This window comes from Natator depressus, chromosome 3 (genome assembly GCF_965152275.1).
Source record: "Natator depressus isolate rNatDep1 chromosome 3, rNatDep2.hap1, whole genome shotgun sequence".
In the NCBI taxonomy this organism is placed as follows: domain Eukaryota; kingdom Metazoa; phylum Chordata; order Testudines; family Cheloniidae; genus Natator; species Natator depressus.
In genome coordinates this window covers 38,489,833-38,512,265 of record NC_134236.1, presented here as the reverse complement: position 1 = coordinate 38,512,265, position 22,433 = coordinate 38,489,833, and the positions used below count along the sequence as shown (strand labels likewise).

General features: G+C 42.4%; 1 protein-coding gene across 26 annotated transcripts in view; it reads right to left on the bottom strand.

Moving 5' to 3' along the window:
• Positions 1 to 22,433, bottom strand: part of MYT1L (myelin transcription factor 1 like) — a 384,826-nt gene that overhangs the window by 14,345 nt on the left and 348,048 nt on the right. For all 26 annotated transcript variants that reach the window (XM_074947738.1, XM_074947721.1, XM_074947742.1 and 23 more), the window contains 2 exons: positions 14,465 to 14,548; positions 12,615 to 12,836 (listed from right to left, as the gene is read on the bottom strand). In XM_074947738.1, the coding sequence (XP_074803839.1) occupies positions 12,615 to 12,836; positions 14,465 to 14,548 (306 nt within the window). The remainder of the gene's footprint in view (positions 1 to 12,614; positions 12,837 to 14,464; positions 14,549 to 22,433) is intronic.

Here is a 22,433-nt window from a genome sequence, read left to right as displayed (position 1 = left end):
ATTACAAGCTGGAGTACTGTGTTCCCATTTCTATCAGTCTTTAAAAGCAGAGGACATTCTGAAATGTTTCCAAAATCAATTCTACATTCTTTCAGCACCAATATATTCAAAATTTAATAACACATTTGAACTCTAGATTCCACATGCTACATATATGCTTCTGCAAACTGTGAAATTTGCACTTTGTTCCCAAGGCTAGAGTGAACGATTTCTACTGTTTTTTAATTGTTCACATGTCAAGCTTAAATGCAGAGCCAGAACCAGTACAGCAGTTAATTTTTCTCCTAAATAACCTAGGTATGTGCAATATGGAACCAATTTCCATGAACTATGGTAGCTCCTCCAACACTTGGAGTTTTTAAATAAAGACTCGATTTCTTCCTACAAGATATGCTCCAATTCAACCACAAGTTATCAAGCTTGATCCAGGAATCATTAGGTGAAGTTGTATGGCCTGTGTCCTGCAGGAGGTCAAACTAAATGATTGTATTTGTTCCTACTGACCTTAAAACCTGTGACTTTCCAATACTGATGTTCACTCATTAAAATATACTACTCTGAATGGTCTGAATTATCATATCTACAAGGCTTTGAATTATAATAATAATAATAATTATTATTATTAAGCAGAACTGATAAAAAGATGGACACATTTTTTACAAAAAAATTAAAAATTTTTAACCCCATTTTCCATCAATATTTTCAAATTTGATTTTTCCAGTTCTATTATTGAAAAATATATAATAATAAACTATGGCTATTATTATCAGTGTGATCTAGTGGATAGGGCTCTAGGCTGGGAGGCAGGAAACCTAGGTTCTGTTCCCAACTCTGCCACTGACTTGCTGCATGACCTTGGACAAATCACTTTATTTCCCTTGCTCTCTCCTTGTATTTGTTTTGTTTATTTAGAAGAAAAATTTTCAGGACAGAGACTGTCTCTTATTACGTGTGTCACAGTTCCAGGTTAACAGTATCCCTGTCTCCCTTGTGGTCTCCTCCAGGGCACTCCTTTAGATGTCAGGACTCCAGCAATCACTGCTCTCCCTCACCCTCTAAACAGGGGATTTAGGCTTGCAGTCCCCCCTACAATTCACTATCATCACAGTAGGTCTGACTTTAGTCCAGAACCTGCAGTGTTTGTTCCCAGGCACAATGATAGGGTGACCAGTCAGCCTTCATGGAGCACAGTATGTTTGTTTTATGATAAAAGAATTATAAAGGACACAAATTATAAAACAAGATACAATCTACAGGCATACTAGGTGTCACCCATATTTCACATGGAAAGCCTGGTAGGTTCTAGTCCTTCAAACCCTTCGAGCAGGATTTTGCCCTCCTGGTTACAATCTCATGTCAGTTTTTGGATCAAAATGAAGGCCCCTGAATCAATTTATGCTGATTCTTTACGGCAAAGCCCTTTCTTTGTCTTCTGGGCCTCTTGAACCCAGTCTGAACGAGTTTATACAGTTCCTCCCAGGGCATGATACTTCTCCGGAGTTGTTTACCTGTCTCAGGATTTTCAGTAATCACCTCCCACTGATTTTAGTTCCTGAAGTGAATTTGGTAACCTTCCCCCATGCACATTGGCACTTCCTTTGCATAATTTTTGGTGGTATCCAGAACGGGTCCAAGCAGAGCCATCCCATCCATAGGACAGACCAGGGCAACCACCCTGGGCCCCGTGCTTTGGGGGGCCTTGTGCTTCAGGGGAACTTGGGATCCAGGGCAGCCTGGAGGGGATAGCAGGGGGCCTGGTGCTGGCAGCAGCGAGCAACCCGGTCCCAGCCCTCTCTGCCCTGCCGTCTCCCGGCGTCACTTGTGGGGAGTGGGTAGAAGCCAGAAAGAGGCAGGGCGGGGAGAGGCAGGGTGGGGGTTTGGGAAAGGGGTGGAGTGGGGGCGGAGTGGGGGCAGACTAGGGCAGGAACAGATGGGGCGGGGTAGAGCGGAGCAGGCTGGGGCTGGGTTGTTCACTGCTGCCCGTGCCAGGCCCCCCACTAACCCTCTAGGCTGCCCTGGAACCCTGCGCCCCCTGAAGCGCGGAGCCCTGCAAAGCGTGGGGCCGAGGGCGGTTGCCCTGGTCTGTCCCATGGACAGGACGGCTCTGAAAATATAAGCCAAACGTTGGTGGAACTGGGTCCATGTCCCTGAATATTGGTGGAGCACAGGCACCACGGGCCCATATAACTCGCTGCCTATGCCCGTGCAGCTAGAATACAATCCCTGGCTCACAGATAACATTTATAAAATTGATACAATAATCTGAAAGATATTGTATGTGTCTGTTATATCTGGCACAATGCGTTTGTACAATGTCTAGCACAGTAGGGCCTGACCTTGTGGAAGAACTGAAATAACAGATTAATGCCTCTTTGGATCAAAGCTATGACACAAATAAAGAGTGGCATAGAGAATTTTGCACAGACAAGTTTGTGAGAAATGCATCACTGGCACAACAGAGGGAATGGAGGATGGCAGCATGAAACTTTAGGGTTCTGTACCATTTTAATTATCTTGAACCACTCTCTCTCTTTTAGCCCTCAGTTTAAGCTTTTATCCCACGTCGATGGCAGGTTGAAGGGTCCGATTTTCAGTGAGGGTGAGGAATCTGAAAGGGAGCTAAAGCAGCTCTGGTTCCTCATAACATGGAAAGACTAGGAAGAAGTAGGAACTGTTTTTTTCCTGTATGGCTGGACTTAAGATAGAGGGCAGGGAAGTTTGTAAGACATTGACAAAGACCTGCTGTGGAGAAACTGTGACCTCAGAAATTAGTTGAGGGGAAAAATTTTCTTTTCTTTGGACTTTTGTTGTGTATTTGACTGGTGAGCCTGTGCCCTGAGGAGAAGTAGTTTAGCTTGCCTAGGGAGCAAGTCATGGACAGATCCCAAGAGAACAGAATGTAAGGGACTGAGTTAAACTTTTTAGTTTGCCACATGTTATCCCAGGAAGTGGTGAAGGAAGTGGCTTTGGAGAAACAAATGCAGATAGTCTGAGGCTCAGCGGTAACAATTGATTCCTGTCCTGGGGCCTGAGGCCACAACTCCCAGGTGGGAGGGAACTTGTGTCACGATGACTTGTACACTGGCTCATAAACTTGAAGACTCTAAGGTCAAAAGAGACCATCATGATCATCTAGTTTGACCTCCTGTACATTGCAGGCCACAGAACCTCACCCATTCATTCCTGGAATAGCCCCCTAACCACTGGCTGAGTTACTGAAGTCCTCAAATCAGGGTTTAAAGATTTCAAGATACAGAGAATCCACCATTTACACTAGTTTAAACCTACAAGTGACTCATGCCTCATGCTGCAGAGGAAGGCGAAACCCCCACAACCCAAATATGGCGATTAGTTAGACCCTGAGTATGTGGGCAAGACCCACCAGCCAGACACCTGGGAAAGAATCCTCTATAGTAACTCAGAGCCATTCCCATCTAGTGTCCCATTACCAGCTGTTGGAGATATTTGCTGCTAGAAGTCACAGGCTGGCTCCATGCCATTATAGGCAGTCTCATCACACCACCCCCTCCATAAACTTATCAAGCTCAGTCTAGAAGCAAGTCAGGTTTTCTGCCCCCACTGCTCCACTAGGAAGACTGTTTCAGAACTTCACTTCTCTGGTGGTTGGAAACCTTCGCCTAATTTCAAGCCTAAACTTGTTGATGGCCAATTTATATCCGTTTGTTCTTGGGTACACAGTGGTGCTCAACTTAAATAACTCCTCTCCCTCCCTGGTATGTATCCCTCAGATGCAATCACACCTCCCCTCAGACGTCTTTTGATTAGGCTCAACAAGACAAGCTCTTTTCGTCTCCTCTCATAAGGTATGTTTCCATTCCTCAGATCATCCTACCAGTCCTTCTCTGCACCTCTTCCAGTTTGAATCCATCTTTCTTAAACATGGGAGACCAGAATTTCACACAGTATCCAGATGAGGTCTCACCAGTGCCTTTTCTAATGATACTAACACTTCCCGGTCTCTATGGAAAATACCTTGCCTGTTGCATCCTAGGACTTCATTAGCCTTTTTCACGGCTGCATCACATTGGCAGCTCATAGTCATCGTGTGATCAACCAATATACCCAGGTCTTTCTCCTCCTCTGACATTCCAACTGATATGTCCCTAGCTTATAGGAAAATTCTTGTTGCTAGTCCCTGGGATTGCTAGGATTCAGAGTTCATATAGCATTATAATGAGTGGGGTAGTTCACACTTCTCTTTGCCCTACTATTTCCCTTTATTTCTCTGAGGAGCCGGACAAATGAGACAACAGTGTATTCACTCAAAATCAGATTACCTCTGCCCCCATAAGGTCTAGAAATTTAATAAAAAAAAAAAAGGCAAGCCTAAATTCTGTAGGAAATAATGGGGCCAACAGAGAAGTCCCGATCCCTCGCCCAGCTCTAATTTTAACTGCCTTATGTGTGTATTTTGTTGAAATGTTGATGTAAGCAGAGGCAGGATGAGCTCTACCCTGACATCTGTTGGCAAGTCATGGTGGGTTGTGGAAAAGAACTTCAGGGGCTGATCTCATTTGCATAGGCACACCCACCCCGCCTAGATGGTCACTTTGGCGGCTGTAGGCACCCCAGTTTCTCTGTTATTGAGGCAGGAATAAACTGTTATTATCCTGATTATGTGAATCAAGGACAGTGGAACTGTACTTGGCCTTTTGTTATGATGGAGGGACTCACCATCAACTAAGCAGCACCCGCTAGACAAGGGTCATGGGTTCCAAAACCCAGTGAATGGAGAGAGAGGCTGGATATAGGTATTAATACTTGGTGGTATGGGCCTCATGCTGATGCTACATGCTAATTGCACTTCCTCCTCTCTCCACTGTGGAATATCAGATCTAATTTTGATTCCATTAGGAATCTAGGCTGCTGAGCTGAATTCACTTTGGGCCAATGGTGCACCAGCACTGAGGCTCCCCTACTACAAGCTGAAATCACAAAAGAGCTAAACTTACTAAGAGCTGAAATCACTGAGTGTTGTGTTAAGTAGTGGGGGAGCCTGAAGATATATTGCGGAGCAGTTTGCGGGACGGCTGGTAGAGCAGAGCGGCTCTTGGAGCACAGCAGTTCGCAGGATGGCTGTAGCGGCTCATGGGATGGCTGGCAGAGCGGAGCGATTCGTGGGAAGGCTGGTGGAGAGGAGCAGAGCCCCATGGAGAGGTGGGGCAATTGGCTTTGGACCAGGTAAGGTGCCCCTTAACTCCCCCCATCTCCACCCAGGTTGGAAGGTAAAACTCTGCAGATAAACTTTCAAACTCTGGGGCTGCACTGACCAGGGACAGAGACTTTTGTTGTTGGACTTTTGGGACTTTGGGTGATTTTGGGTTGTTGGACTCAAGAACCAAAGGGAAAGGACATGCCCCAATTTGCTTGGGGTGGGTTTTTTGCTCATGGGTTGTGTTATGAATCCTGTTGGTGGTGTTTCCCCAACATAATGCCACATTGTTTCTCTCTGTTATTAAAAGGCTTTGCTACACTCAGACTCTGTGCTTGCAAGAGGGGAAGTATTGCCTCTTGGAGGCGCCCAGCGGCGGCGGTATATATTTGTCCCAGGTCACTAGGTAGGGGCTCGAGCCGGTTTTGCATTGTGTTACTGGAATGGAACCCCTAGATACTGAACCTGGCCCTTGTTGCTGCCAACTCTGACGGGAAAAAGGGTTACATTTAAAATCAAATAATGAAATGAGTTGGGAATCTTGGAAGCAGGCAGACCCCACTCTCTGCTGGTAAACACTCCACTTACTTCTGCCTGCACTACAGATGTGATTCACCTCCCCTAATGGTGATTATTAGCTGCTGCTCCAAGTTGGAAACAATCAGGGGAAGGCAGGTCACACTGGAACGTTAGGCCAGGAACAGGGAAGAATTAGCATAATGCCTGTAGTGTGCTAAAGTGGAGAGGCTGGGCCAAGGGTAGAAATAAGATTAAGAGGAAGAATGAAGCTGAGACACTACTATGGGAATGGGAGGAGTTACTGGTCGCCAGAAAGGGAGAGTGAAGAGGAGGATGGAGTGAGGAAGGACTACTGCCAGGCTAAGGAGAGAGTATAGAAATTTACTTGGCTCCATTCCTTCAGGAGAAAGAACAAAATATGAATAAAATCTGCTTCAGTGATCAAACAATTAAAGCAGAATTTACCCTCAATGCGTCAAAAATCACTGACTTTTCTAAAAACAACCTCAACCAATGGAAATATTTCACCAGATTGTTTAGTGGTTTCAACAGAATAATACATATCAACTCACATCAGATATACGGCCTTTATAATTCACTTCTGAGTCATAGGTCTTCCGCTACAAGTGAGATTAATGTGTAATCTTGTTTTAGCTCATTTTTAATGCTCTAGTGCCTTATAAACCTTATGTTGGCTTTTTTTTTCCACTGGAGGAACAAAGGGAAACAGAGAGATACATAGATGTTCAGGGACACAGTAGAGATATCTCATCTCCTGTCCGACAGCTCCCGGGCTGTTAAGGAGGAGGAAAATCTCAAGAGAGGAAAGCATCAAGATGGAGCAGAGGGAAACGATCCCATAGTTGGGACCCACCTTCCAGATGAAGTCATGGTATCCACTTGCACTGAGGATACCCTTCTGGGGGTAATTATTAAGAAGAGACAGGCAATAATAGTAGGAGATTTGATTATTAGAAATATGGATAGTATGTGTATGGATAGTATGTGTTTGTGATGACTGGGAGAGCTGCATAGTGAATTGCCTGCCGGGTAGGAAATCAGCGGATCTCCTGAGACATGTAGATAGCCTTATATGTAGTGCTGGGGAGGAGCCAGTGGTGAGGGAACATGCAGGTACCAGTGACACAGGGAAAGGGAGGAGAGAGGTCCTGAAGGCCAAATTTAGGTTTCTACATAAGAGATTGAAGTCCAGGACCTCTATGGTAGCACACCTACATCTACTATAAAGTGGGTCCATAACTAGTTGAAAAAACATTCCCAGAGAGTAGTTATTAGTAGTACACAGTCAGTCTTGAAGGGCATATCAAATGGCATCCTTCAGGGATCAGTTCTGGGTCCAGTTCTGTTCAATATCTTTATCAATGATTTAGATAATGGCATAAAGAATACACTTATAAAGTTTGTGGATGATACCAAGATGAGAGGGATTGCAAGTGCTTTGGAAGATAGGATTAAAATACAAAATGATCTGGACAAACTGGAGAAATGGTCTAAAGTAAATAGGATGAAATTCAATAAGGACAAATGCAAAGTGTTAAGAAGGAACAATAAGTTGCACACGTACAAAATGGGAGATGACTGCCTAGTACTGTGGAAAGGGACCTGGGGGTTATCGTGGATCACAAGCTAAATATGAATCAATAGGGGGAAACTGTTGCAAAAAAAAGCAAACAACATTCTGGGATGTATTAACAGGAGTGATGTAAGCAAGACACAAGAAGTAATTCCTCCACTCTTCGTGTGCTGATTAGTCCTCAACTGGAGTATTGTGTCCAGTTCTGGGCACTACATTTCAGGAAAGATGTGGACAAATGAGAGAAAGTCCAGAGAAGAGCAACAAAAATGATTAAAGGTCTAGAAAACATGACCTATGAGGGAAGATTGAAAAAATTGGGTTTGTTTAGTCTGGAGAAGAGAAGACTGAGCGGGGACATGATAATAGTTTTCAAGTACATAAAAGGTTGTTACAAGGAACAGGGAGATAAATTGTTCTCATTAACTTCTGAGGATAGGCCAAGAAGCAATGGGCTTAAATTGCAACAAAGGTGGTTTAGGTTGGACATTAGGAAAGCTTCCTGTCAGGGTAGTTAAGCACTGGAATAAATCGCCTAGGGAAGTTGTGGAATCTCTATCTTTGGATATTTTTAAGAGCAGGTTAGACAACTCCTGTCAGGGATGATCTAGATCATGGGTTCTCAAACTGGTCATGACCCCTCACGGGGTCGCAAGGTTATTATGTGAGGGCTTGGGAGCAGTCAGACTTCACCCAGAGGTGAAAGTAAGCCGGTACACCCCTTTAAATAACCGCCGGAGCCCCGCCGCTGCTACTCCAGGGCTCCGGGGGCTATTTAAAGGACCGGGGCGGTAGAAGCAGGGGAGCCACAGGCCCTTTAAATAGCCCCCAGAGCCCTGGAGTAGCAGGGGCTCCAGGAGCTATTTAAAGGGCTGGGTCTCCAGCTGCCTCTGCTGCCCCGGTCCTTTAAATAGCCGCTGGAGCCACGCTGCTTCCCTTGGGCTCAGGCGGCTAATTAAAGGACTGGGGTGGTAGAAGCAGGGGAGCCGCAGGTCCTTTAAATAGCCCCCAGAGCCCCGGGCTGCTGCTGCTACCCCAGTGGGGGGGGGGGAGGAGGAGGAGGTGAAGGGGGGGGTACTTACTTTACAGGGTGGCCTGGGGCTGGCTCTGACTCCCCTCGGCCACACCCCTTCCGCCCTAGGCCCCGCCCCTTCTGGGGGCCAGAGCTGGCCCCAGCGTACCAGTAAGTCACTCGACTTACTTTCACCCTGACTCCACCCCAAACCCCGCTTCGCCTCCAGCATTTATAATAGTGCTAAATATTTTTAAAGTGTTTTTAATTTATAAGGGGGGTTGCACTCAGAGGCTTACTGTGTGAAAGGGGTCACCAATACAAAAGTTTGAGAATCAATGGTCTAGATAATACTTAGTCCTGCCATGAGTTCAGAGGACTGGACTAGATGACCTCTCGAGGTCTCTTCCAGTCCTATGATTCTGTGATACCCTTGAAATGCTTCCAGTTCCATACTCAAGGTCAGAAAGACAGGCGTAACTGCAAGGTCTCAAAGCGTGGATGAGATGGTGGTGTAGGGAGGAAGGATTAGGTTTATTAGGAACCGGGGAACCTTTGGGGGAAGGAGTGGTCTAAACAGAAGGGATGAGCTCTACATGAAACAAAATGAAACCAGATTGTTGCCACATAAAATTAAAAAGGTTGTAGAGGATTTTTTAAACTAAAAGCTGGGGAAAAGCCAACAAGTGTGGAGAAGTACACTGTTCAGGTAGAGATGACCTTTAGGGATGAATTTTTTAAAGGGAGAACTCAATATCCTAGTAAAAAGGATAGGAAAGAAGTTAATAAAGTATAGGTAGGTGCTCGTGAGGAACAATAAAATGAAATAGAGTCCCACTTGAAGGCAAGCAACTGAATATTGACAAAATATACAAGTGCTTCTGTACAAATGCTAGAAGTGTAAATGCTAAAATAGGTGAACTAGAGTGCTTGGTATTAAATGAGAATATTGATATAATAGGCATCACGGAAACATGGTGGAATGAGAATAAACAATGGGATATGGTAATACCAGGGTATACAATATATAGGAATGATAGAGTAGGTTGCGCTGGTGGGGAAGTAGCACTCTATGTGAAAGAAAGCATGGAGTCAAATAACGTAAAAATCTTACATGAAACAAATTGTACCACAGAAGCTCTAGGAATAGAAATTCCATGCTTGAATAAAAAGAGTATTGCAGTAAGAATATATTCCTGACCACCTGACCAGCATGGTGACTGTGACTGTTAAATTACAAAGATATTAAGAGAGGTTACAAAAGCAGAAAGCACAATAACAGTGGGTGATGTCAGCAATCCTCTTATTGACTGGGTACGTCACCTCAGAATGGGATGCAAAGATAAAATATTCAGATACTAAAAATGACTGCTTCTTGGAGCAGCTAGTCCTGGAACCCGCAGACACAATTCTTGATTTAGTCCTAAGTGAAGCACAGGCTCTGGTTCATGATGTAACAATAGTTGAACTGCTTGGTAATAGTGATCATAATGTAATTCAATGTAATATCCTTGTAGGAGGTCAAATAGCAGAAAAACCTGCCACAGTAACATTTAACTTTAAAATGGGGCCCTATACAAGAATGAGGATGCTTGTTAGATGGAAATTAAAAGGAGCTGTCTCAAGGACATGGGAACTGTTTAAAAATACCACAATAGACACTCAGACTAAATGCATATCCCAAATCAGAAGACAATAAGATGATCAAAAGAATAACCATGGCTAAACTGCGCGATAGAGCCCGTTGGAGGCAAAAAGGCATACTTTAAAATTTGTATGTCAAATCCTACTGAGGATAATAGGAAGGTGCACAGACTCTGGGAGCATAAGAGTAAAAGTATAATAAGGCAGGCCAAGAAAGAATCTGAGAAGAAACTTGCTAAAGATAAAAAAACTAACAGTAACATATTTTTAAAATAAATTAGAAGTTGGAACCCTGCCAAATAGGAAGTGGGGTCAGTAGGTGACCAAGGTGTTAAAAGAGCACTCAAGGAAGATAAAACAATCACAGAGAAGCTAAATGAATTCTTTGCATCTGACTTCACTGCAGAGGATGAGAGATCCTCATCAGAGCTGTCCTTTTAAGGTGACCAATCTGAAGTATGGTCCCACATTGATGTATCATTGGAGGAAGTTTCAGAACAAACTGATAAATTAAACAGTAAGAAGTCACCAGGACCAAATGATATTCACCCAGGAGTACTGATGGAACTCAAATATGAAATTGCAGAATTACTAATGGTAGTATGTATCCTATTGCTGAAACAAGCCTCTATACCAGATGATACAGTGGTCAGACAGCTTTTTCAAACCAAAGTAATGTTTAATCTGAATAGCAGGAACAAAGCCTGAGACAAGCTATATGCATATCTGTTTCACCCAAGGCTCACCATCTCCTAGAAGTTTTGGAAGACCCAGCTGCTTCAGACCCATCCATGCCACAGGACCTGTCTGTTTGTCTATGTCAGTCTGCTCCTCATGAGCTGCTCTGAACAACTGCCTTGCCCTCCTTTTGAGAGTCATTAAACCATTTCATTTCTTTCGATCTGTCTGTTCCCAGCCTTAGCAAAACAGCTGTGTAACTTTGCCAGGGCCTGCAAATAGCATCTTCACAGCTAATAACTCAGGTATTTGTTCCTTAACCTCCTGACTTATTTACAAAGAGGTGTCTTATTTGGATTCATTGTGTTAACTTCTTGCTTGTTTCCTGTCAGCTCTGCTATTAACTAACCCTACCTATATTTATGGTCCATATTCTAAAATAGTCAGAAATAAACGTTTCCCAGGACCCCGTCACATTCAGGTTTAATAAATTAATACAGACCAGCCCCTTGTCCTCCACAGAGAGAAAACAGTGGATGATGACCACTACTCCTCCCCAGTGAAGCCACACAGTTCACAGATCAACTAGTCATTCCCTTGCTGTTCTGCCAGTCTGCGCACAAATTCCTCACCCAGCACTACTGTGATGAATCCCCCATTGCACTTCTACATCATGTGGAGCCTTCTGTGACAGGACTGGAAGATGCTGGATTTCATTCCATGAGCCAAACTCTGCCTGACTTATACCCCATGGAACTCCACTGTTCTCAATGACATTACAGGGTATATTATTCAAGGCTAATTATTTTCCCTCTGTGTTTAGCAATAATTTATAATGGGCATGAGCATTAGCTCACAAGACTAATGTAAGGTAAGCACATATTTTTTAAATATCTTGCTTTCCAAAAGGGAAAATATATTTAATTTGCTCAACTCAGATAGACTGTAAACAGCTTAAGTAACCTCGTCCCTCTTAAAGGGATTTTTACACATACATGATCATGTTTCAAATGGGTGAATTCTGATTTGATGTATTTCGAACAAGACAGTCACAATGAAATTGAGGTGCTGAACACACACAAGGGAAAGGACCCAAGGGCCCTTAAAATAGCAACTTTGCATGCACCTCTCTTATAATGTATTAGAGTAGCTAAGCTGCTCCTGAGTCCATGTCTCTCTCAAGCTAGTGCACGCCAATCCATAGTGCTGACATTGTCGGAGTGGAATGCTGTTTCAAATTAAGCTCGGTAGTAAAATCCTTTCACACCAGATTTGTGGGCTCTAGGGTCTCTGACAACTTGTTCAAGAATCAAATTGTAAAAACACACCACAGTGACCTATTTACATTTTGCAAAAGAAAAGTTTACTTCATGTGCCCTCACTGGTCTGGATTGCAGCTCAGAATGTGATAACAGCACCTCCATGAGGTAAGTAAACATACCAGTTCACAGAAGGGTAAACTGAGACACAGAGAGGGTAAGGCCAATCTTTTTTTAGGCATCTCAGTCCATACACAGACACCTATATAAGTACCCTGATATTACAGAGGTGCTGAGCATTTGTCTCTCCCTGAAGTTAATGGGAGATGCAGGTGCTCAACCCCTCTGCAAATCAGGCTGCTTATACAGATGAATTTAGGTGCCTAACTTTAGGCACCCAAGTTTGCAAAGGTAGGCCTAAGTACCTAGGTAACAAGTCACACAGCAAGTCAGTGACAGATTTGGAGCTTTTATAATTGAACATTTATTTTTGGAAGTTCCTTTGATATACGAAAGGAATCATGATCTCCTCCTGAAAGACCTTATAGCTAAAAACAGAACTCAGGAATCTTGAGTCCCTGCTTAAACCACTAGAAAGGTGGCTTCCCACAGAGTAAAAAAAGACAAAATTAAATTAAAACAGAAACATGCCATGGCAAGAGGTTGTACTGCAAATCAGGGTTATCTAACTTAAGGAGTACTTTTGAGGGGAAAATATAGACTGTAGTTACTCACCTACGATGGGTAAGAAAACTACCACTGACATGTCCCGAGCCATCACATCCTGGAGTTGGACATGACATACCTTCCGTCTTCACTGATTTCCAAGAGAACTGTGAGCCATTTAAGTACCCATCCTTTTGCCTTTTGGCAGCTAGAGGGCACCCTGATGCACTGCGATGGGATGCATACTTTCCAGTTATATGACCCTGACCATCACAACCAGGAACTGGACATCTGGATAGCAGATAGATGAGATAAACTTTATTGTCTTGCCATCATATACCTGGTAGCCTCTACAACAAAGTCAAAATAAACCTGACATGAAAAGAAAAGAACAATCATGCTCTATGGACTTAAAAAAAAAATCACCAAAGATACCCCAATGGAATAGTCAAACATGTGAAACTAGAAGAACTTTGTTAATCAAAAAAAGATTTTCAGCTCTCTGGCTGATAAAAAATAACCATGCTAATCAATGGCAAAGTCCTAGGCTTTTCACTTACACTGCATATTGGAGAGAAAGTAGCAGGGTACATGTTTTAAATGAAGGTGTCTATTATGCTAAATTGCACACTGGGTTTAAAGTGATAGTTACTGAGCTTCAGTGACTGAATAGTGAAATTTAAAAACTCAAAATTTTTAAAATCCCACTTAGCATAGTTCTATGTGCATTTTAAGAATGTGTATGAAATTTAAAGGTGATTTACTTTAAAATTATGGTAATGTTATAAAGACTTAGATCTCAATCAAACCTTTGCCATAGTTAGTACTTCAAAGGGACATTGTCAGATTAAAAATCATGGGCCAAAGCTTCCGAGATTTTAAGCACCGACAGCGCCTATTGGGGCAAATCGTGAAATGTGGTAGTGCTCATTGGCTGACTGGCTATTAGAAGCTATTAAATCTCACAGGATCGGGCCCAGAGATATCAATGAAAGGAGTTTTGTGTGCTCATCAGGTGCTCACTGTTGCTCAAGATTTCCCCCCATAATATTTAGCCCCATTTATTTTTAAGAAACAAATGTTGTTACCTGTGTTAGTAGAAGCAGTTTAGCGTATTAAACTTTTCAGCATGTTGAAATGTACTTTTCAGCATGTTGCTGCTTGATTAAATTTTACAATTTGTGCAGCTTGGACAGTCAGAGTAGTCCGTTTCATTGTCTGGTTATCTTACACTAAAACAATGCTGCAATGTTTGGGGTCTGATCCTGAAAGGTGCTGAGCAGCCTCCACACTGACTGACATCAACGGGAGCAGAGGTCATTCCACATCTCACAAGGAGAAACATGGGCCAAAATTTTCAAACTTGGGTGCCTAAAGTTAGGCAATCGCTTCAATTTGCAGGCACCCAAATCACTGGCCTGATTTTCAGAGGTGATCATTCCCAACTCCTGTTGACTTCTGAATCCCTTTAAATACTTTGTGTGTCAGATGTAGCTTGTCTATAGTGTTTATTCACTGTGTTAACAGAACAAGGCTGTGGAGAGCTTGAATTTTTTTATTTTTTATTTTCACTTTAAAAAATACAGTTTTTCAAACTTTCCAAATACAAGGGATCAGATCCTCAGCTGGTGTAAATAAGCATGGCTCTTCACCTGAAGTCAAGTCACTGAAGTCAATGGATTTATATCAGTGGAGGATTCAGCCTTTAATAGTCAGAGAACAATTGAATTTGTTTTAAGCAAACCAGATATGACCTTCCATTGATTTAAAAACAACTAACTGTGATCTTTAGTTAAGCGTATCTTTGTTCTTGAATTACTATAACAAATATGATAAAGTTCATATTTTAGAAAATCAGGCTGCCGATATACCTGCTCTCATAATACACACAAAGGTTATTTGACTAGATTTGTACTTACCTAATTGGCTCTTGGTCTTCTTTGTCTTCCTTGCTTTGTGCTATCCTGATTCCACTTTTCTTTGCTCGTGGACAACCTGAGAGACTGAGTGAAAGAACAAGTTTTTAAAAGTAATTCCTCATTCCTGACTATAATTCATAAGGGCTCTACAAAGGGACATTCTTTGCACATGAAATACTACAGGCTAGATAATACTGTCTTGTTTTCAACAGTTATAGCTCTGATGATTTAAAGAAGAAAGACAGCTGGCAATAAAAAACCACAAGGGGGAGCCAAGTATCTCAGATTCTGACTGAAGGCTGGGACTGGGAGTACTTTGCACACCACACACACAGCCCCTAAGGAGAGAGAAAGCAGCTTTTCAAATCTCTGTCTAATGATCCCTCCAGCTGACTCAGCAGAAGCAGTGATAGGCTTCAGAAGGAGTGGGATCCAGTGTTTTATGACCGAAAGATAGCATGTCCTGTGTGTGCTTGAGATGTAAATAAGAATAAGGAGTAAAAGCAAAAAAGATCTCTATATCTTTTTGGGGGGGAGGGGGGATCTTTTAGGGGATATATGAAGACAGTTAAATTTTCTAAAATTTTCCTGCGGAACATGCATTCAGGAATTTGTTAAAGAATCATCGATAATAATATTGCACAGATTACAAAGCTGTGCAATGACTTCCTGGAAAAAAATAATGTAAGCCAAGGGAAAATCTAATAAAGCTAGTTAGCAAGCTAGGTAAAAGTACTATGTATTAGGCACTGAAAATGTATTCAGCACTATACAAGATGCAAAGAACTATACCTTTGTATCCAAAGAACTTCCAGTCTGAGTTCTTCTTTACTATATAAGGTATAGTTATATAAACTCTTTAGCGAGCTTTTCAGCAACTGAGTAAGTTTGTAAAAATTGGGCACATTGGGCTAACCAGTCAGAGCTGAAGGAAAGTTACTTTTACCAGTTGCTATGAGTGTCAGTGACACAAATGTGTACATCTGAAACAAACGATGCTTAATCTTTAACTCTAACGTTATTTTCACCTTCTCATATGGATGTGGAAGCTGGAAATCCATCAAAGGAACAGATAGATGTCTAATTGTCTTTAAAAGCAAGTGCTTCGGGAAAACACTAGGTATTAAATGAGCTTACAACAAGTGCCAGGATTTGTCAGAAAGTTCAATAACTCTTCAGGGCTGGCCTACCATGAAGCGAACTGAGGCAGCCGCCTCAGGTGCCAGACTGTGGAGGGGGGGGGGGGTGCCACTAGGACCCAGAGTGTAGACAATTGTGTCTGCTACTGGTGCATATGTATTCTGTCCGCTCTAGATGCACAGAGATGGTGGAGTGCTGTGCTGGAGGAAGGAGGGCACAAGAGACATAACAGGCAAGCAGGAGAAAAGGTGAGATGGAATAACAGAAAGCAGCAGGAGCTGCAGGGGGAGAGAGGAGGAGGAGCCTCTTAGGTACCTCTCTAGCACCCCCAGGAGCCTGGACTGATTAACACCAGCTTCTCAGGGAGCTTCCTGTTTCCTGCTGCTTCCCTGAACCCACTTGAGGAGAACAGGCAGTCAGCTGAAGTAGCAGGAGCCAGTTAGGCCCTTAAAAGCTGATATCTCCCCTCACTCAGGCCCTGCTACCAGCTTATTGTCCCCTTATAAGCTACCTGCTTATTTGTCCCCTTCAATTGAGTGTTGACAGCCACTATAGCTGGCACAGAACAGCAGTCATGAGTGAAAGAAGAAAACGCCCCTCTGGGGTAACATTCAGAAGAAGAAAGAAAGCAAAGGAAGCTTTTCTATCTAAGCAGGAAGGAGCTCTCCTGAGATACACAGACACAAATATTCACGGTAAGCCTTCTGGCCCCGGTGAGGATGAGAGCGGTGAGGAGATGCCTGATCTTCCAGTTCGTCAGAGTGCAGGTGACCTGGCAGCTACTGCAGCATCCATATCTCCATCTCAAATGGATGTAACCATGCATATTCTTGAAAAAAAGTCTAGATCAGAGAAGAGTGTGGTGGAGGCACAAGAAACAGCTGCTCCTGAGTTTAGTTCCTTAAGTCTAGATGATCCAGGATGTGGACCCACTTGAACAGTAGCCTGAGGGACTTCCTTGTACTGCATGGACCACAGCAGGTGAAAAACTTCATGTTCCCCGAAGACAATGAAAATAGAAGTTTCCATCCAACACATTACTGGCGTGAAATCCCCAATGGTGACAAAGTGGAGAGGCCATGGCTTATGTACTCAAAAACCCAGAATGCTGCATACTGTTTTTGTTGCAAACTCTTCCAGTCTAATGTTCGAGCCGCATTGGGTTCTACAGGAACAAAGAACTGGAAAAATCTGGCTAGAAATCTGGTATGCCATGAGAAGGCAGCAAATCACCAGAGAGCATTCCATAGGTGGAATGAGAGCTTGAGATGCGACTAAGGTTAAAGGCCACCATAGATGATCAGCATCAAGAGAAGATTGCATCAGAGTCTCTTTACCGGCAAAATGTTCTGAAAAGGCTCATTGCCATTGTGAGAATGCTTGCACTGCATGGCACTTCAGATCAGTTACACGCAAACAAGGGAAACTTCCTTAAAATTGTGGAGCTGATGGCTGAGTTTGATGCTGTACTCCAGGAGCATTTAAGAAGAATCACCACCCAAGAAATGTACACACACCACTACCTTGGAAAAACAATTCAAAATGAGATCATACAGTTACTGACAACAAAAGTCAAACAGAAGATTGTGGCAGATCTGAAGTCAGCAAAATATTACTCTGTTATTCTGGACTGCACACCTGACACCAGCCACACGGAACAAATGACTTTAATGGTGTGTTTTGTAACAACAACAGAGCATAATGAAAATGTCCCGGCAATGGTGACTGTCAGAGAGCACTTTCTAGAATTTATTGACATTGATGATACTACAGGAGCTGGTATGACAAATGTGCTTCTTAAAAAGCTGGAAGATACGGGAATTGCGAAAGCTGACATGAGAGGTCAGGGCTACTATAATGGTGCCAACATAAGAGGAAAGAACAGAGGAGTGTAGACATGGATCCGAGAGTTAAACCCTCGAGCTTTTTTTGTCCCATGCAGTTCTCATTCCTTGAACTTGGTGGTCAGTGATGCAGCATCAGCTTCTAGTGAGGCTGCTCAATTTTTTAATGTAATTTAAAGCATATATGTATTTTTCTCTCCATCAACTCATTGATGGCAAATTTTGAAGCAACATCTGGGAACATCCTCTCTGACACTGAAACCACTGAGTGCCACATGATGGGAAAGTCGAGTGGAGGCGATAAAGCCTATCAAACACCAAATTGGGAAGAGAGATGATGCCATAGTTGCCATTATGGAGGATAATGCTATGACAGGAACTGTTCGTGGGAGAACAGTGGCAGAGGGAAATGGAATCACCAGAATCATATATAACTTCAAATTTCTGTGTGGCTTAGTGTTGTGGCATGACATACTGTTTGAAATAAACGTTGTAAGCAAGAGACTGCAAGGTGTTGACCTTGATATATCTGGAGCAATGGAACAACTGGACAAAGCAAAGTCATACCTACAGTCTTACCGGTCAGATGAGGGATTTCAAAATGTTCTGAAGAGTGCACAAGAGTTGGCAGCGGAACTTCACACTGAAGCTATTTTCCCACCCATTCAAGAATACAAGAGTCACCGAAGAAGAAGACATTTTGATTATGAGGCACGTGATAATCCCATAAGACCCCAAACAACAATTCAAAGTTGAGTTCTTTAACCAGGTGCTAGATTGTGCAATGCAGTCAGTTGAAAAATGTTTCATGCAGCTCAAAGAACCCAGTAGTATATTTGGGATGTTGTAGGTTATGCCAAAACTCCTCACTATACCTGAAGAAGACCTACACCAGCAATGCGGGGCACTAGAGACAGTGTTGACACATGATGACATGCGCAATATTGATGCGAGTGATTTAGGTGATGAACTGAAAGCCCTTTCAAGATACATTTCAGCAAGATCAACTCCAAAGGCTGTTCTGGAATATATGTGCACAAATAAGATGACCACACTCTTTCCAAATGCTTTTGTTGCTCTGCGCATACTTCTAACACCTCCTGTAACAGTTGTCAGTGGAGAATGCAGCTTCTCCAAGCTGAAGTTAATAAAAACACATCTACCCTCCACAATGACACAGGAGAGGCTGGTCGGCCTTTCAACCATCTCAGTAAAGCATGAGCTGGTCCTGACTGTGGACCTTCAGGAAGCAGTTCAAATCTTTGCAACCAAGAAGGCATGGAAAGCACCACTTCGATTATTCAAACAGATAAAAATGCCAGTGTTTACTATGCAGACAAGAAAAGTTACATTTGCTGTTCAGGCATTTGAAAGTTAAGTGTTACTTAAAAATTTTGAACAAGGCATTTTAAGTTGTTAGTTCTCCTTTATTGCGGTAGGTAGCAGAGCAGTACCATGAGAGGAATAGAACAGGAAGAAGGCAGAATTGAGACCGTTCAAAATTTTGGCCCAAGCAAGGGGCCATGGGGGCATCATTTGAGCTCCCCGCCTTAGGCGCCAAAATGTTATGGGCTGGCTCTGACTCTTTATCTCCAGAAAAGAAGATGGAAATATCTGGGACATACGTTAAGAATGAAGCCAGAGCATCTGCCATGGTAGGCATGCCATTGGACAGGTGGGGGAACATGTAAAAGGGGCTGACCTAAAGAATCCCTCCGTCAAACAGTATTTAGGGGGGCAAATTTTATGGGAATAAACAACATATAGGATATGTAAAGACTGGCCCAGGATAGACAGGGACAATGGAACCTTGTTTGTGCCCTAAGTGACATCTGATGGCACAGGAAGGATTCAGATGGCTTTGTTTACTGGTGACCTCACATATTCTGCATCCACTTTTACCAACTACCAAAAATTTCTTGGATACCTGGTTTTCCAGGGGATTTTCACTTGTCAGGCATCCATTTCTTGCATACAACTGACATAATTACTACAAGCATCACAACACGCATACACCCAGATACCTGACTTTGGTAATTAGGACCAGAACATTGGCCCTTCAGCTGCAAGACAGAGGCCTCTAGCATGAGTTGAAGGAAATCTCCCTTGTCTAACACTAGTCGTGTTATTCACACTGTGGGCCAGCCACTAGAGTCCAACACAGTTGTACATAAAATCAGTACATTACCTATATTTAGTCACTCATCCTATCAGCTGTTAGCTGCTTGTTCTTTGTTTGAAAATCATAAACCTCTCTCTAAACTTCTGTTACAGGTGATTCTTTTAAATCCTTTTCTGTACATGAAATCTCTTCTGGATGTCCTGCTGCCCCCTGGAATTCCTCACCTTTTGTGCCCTCTGACCCAGTTCTCCATCACTGTCAACAATCTCACTGTTTTCTCTGTCCCACAGATATGATGGAGCAACTATTGACACTACAACCCTAACATGTATGAATTATTTAGACAGATATTTAGGAGATAATTTTAACAAGTTTAGGACATGTTTAAACATTCATCTAGCTTGTTGTTCTTTAAATTACTCCTATATAATACTAATTTGAGCTCAAATCAGATATCCTTAAAAGGTAAAATCCTGGCTCCACTGAAGTCAATGGGAGTTTTGTTACTGACTTCAATGGAGCAAGGATTTTCAAAAAAATAAAGAAAGAGAAATTACTGAAAAAAATCGATTTTTTTGTAAAAGTTTGCATTTAGTTAAAAAGCTACTTTCCAGCCCCTTCCCCGCCCTCCCCCCATATATTTCAACAAGAATTTTTCTACTAGCTCAAACAGCAGGTATCAAGAATGTCGTCATAATTCTCATCAATTCCAGATGTCAATGAAGGGCCAAATTTTGCTCTTTGGTGTAAAGCTAGAGTTACTTCACTGACCTGAGTGGAGTAATTCTGCCTTTACTACAATTATAGCTCAGAGAAGAATTTTGCCAGAAGTTCGGGTTTAGTTCAATTTGTTTTTTCAGAATTATCTAGGTTGCCGGTTATATGGTGGTGTTATTTATTATGTATACTGCAGTAGCACCCAGGCTGATGGTGACCCCATTGTGCTGAGCACTATACAAACATATGTCAAGTTCTTCCTACGTCTTGGCTTCTATTTGCTGAAGAGAGACTACTACTTTCCTTTTCAAGAAAAGTTCTGAACGTTCCAACTTGTGTGGAAGAAGTAACCCATCAATGATACTGATGCTGATCATGTATGTGACAAATCCTGTCTCTTGTTGTATCTGAAAGCTGGACTGTTAGAGGAATTGCCTAGGAAAGCAAAATACTTTATACTAGATATACAGCTGTGTGCGCTTGTGAAATTTGTGTGTGGCTTTCATCACAAAATCAGAATGAACCGTTTATGCCTTGATTCACGATTCAATACCTTTTTTTGGCACTATGTTAGTAAATTCGAAGACCTTTCAGGTTCTTTAGTACCTTTTAAATACATAGTTCTGGGTATATGATTTATTTATTTTTCCTTTGAGAGCAGATTCATTAAGAAAACACATGACAAATATGAGCCTTTGTTTTAATTTTTTATCCTATTACAACCAAAAGCTATTACAGAGTATACACATTTATTTCCTTTTTTCATGTCAAACTAACTCCTCATAAAATAAACACAGGATGACAGGCCAAATTCAGCCCTGATGTATGCAAGTGTAACTTCAACATCTTCAAGGGCACTGAATGGCTTCATTGACTAAAATGGAGTTGCACAGGGTTAAACCAGGGCTACATTTGTCTTCAAATTCAGGAGTTTGTTATACAGCAGCTATCTGCAACACAAATGATACCCAGACCTGAAGAAGAGCCCTATGGAACCTCAAGAGCTTGTCCAATTGTTGGTCCAATAAAAGATTCTACTTCACCCACCTTGTCACCCAGACATTTTGGCAGTCAGTTAAGATAGCAGTATGTCATTGAAATGTTCTTGTACAAAAAGGGTTTCACATCATTGTATCAGGTATAGTCTAAAAAGAAGTGTTACTTAATGAGATCTAAACAGGAGGAAAGTAGTGCTAATTTTCAAGGAGAGAATCAGAAATACTGGTTATAGACATACTGAAAGTCCATGATATATAACCATTCTTACAGGTTACCAGTTCATTAATTCTTTTATCAATATACTTTCACTAGTCAGTAGTAAGGGTCTTGGGCAGCTCATAGGCTGTGATCTCAAAAATGAAGCAATGATGTGCTAGCTCGGTATGTAGATGAGAAACCTCCAATGAAAAACAAGGTGGTTGTGGGAAATGGAGACTCAGAGTAGATAGGATGTCTCCCTCTGAGTTCAATGCCAGCACTCCAGCCTGGTGCTCAGGATATGGTGCTGGTAGTGCTCTCTTCCACAAGATGCAAAACCAAGGTCCTGGAGCCTGGTGGTCACTGAAGACCCCATGGTACTTTTCAAAGGAGTAGGTGTGTTAATCCTAATGACTGGACAAATTCCAGATCAAGTAAGTACATTATATTATTTATTTTGAGTCCCTTTGGGTGCTGGGACTCTATAAAAATTAAGGAAAATATTGTCAAATGCACCTATCTAATATAAATTAGGAAAACAGAACAGGTTAGAAACACAAAGCACTGGATAAATCCCAGTAGCACTGTAAAGCACCTATTTCCTTCCTCCAGGTACACCCTAAAGTATTGGATTACCTACCACAGTAGCATAAAATTCCAGATTAATCCCAGGACTCTTGTAAATGTGTCCAATTGTAAGCCAAATGTAAACACTGAAGAAGTGTGTTTAAAGGAGAGATTTAAGTGAAGGTGGCTGTTGGAAGCGCAAGGAAAGGGAAGTAGTTTCAAGACCCAGAGGCAGCAGGTATGACAGCACTAAAATGGGAGCAGATTGGTCCAGGCTGAGTGGGATGCTGAATGCACAGCAGCTTGTCTGGTAAATGGATTGCATTTTATCTAGCCAGACCATTTGCCAGTTAATCCTCTTCTACTCCTTCAAAGAGCAGAT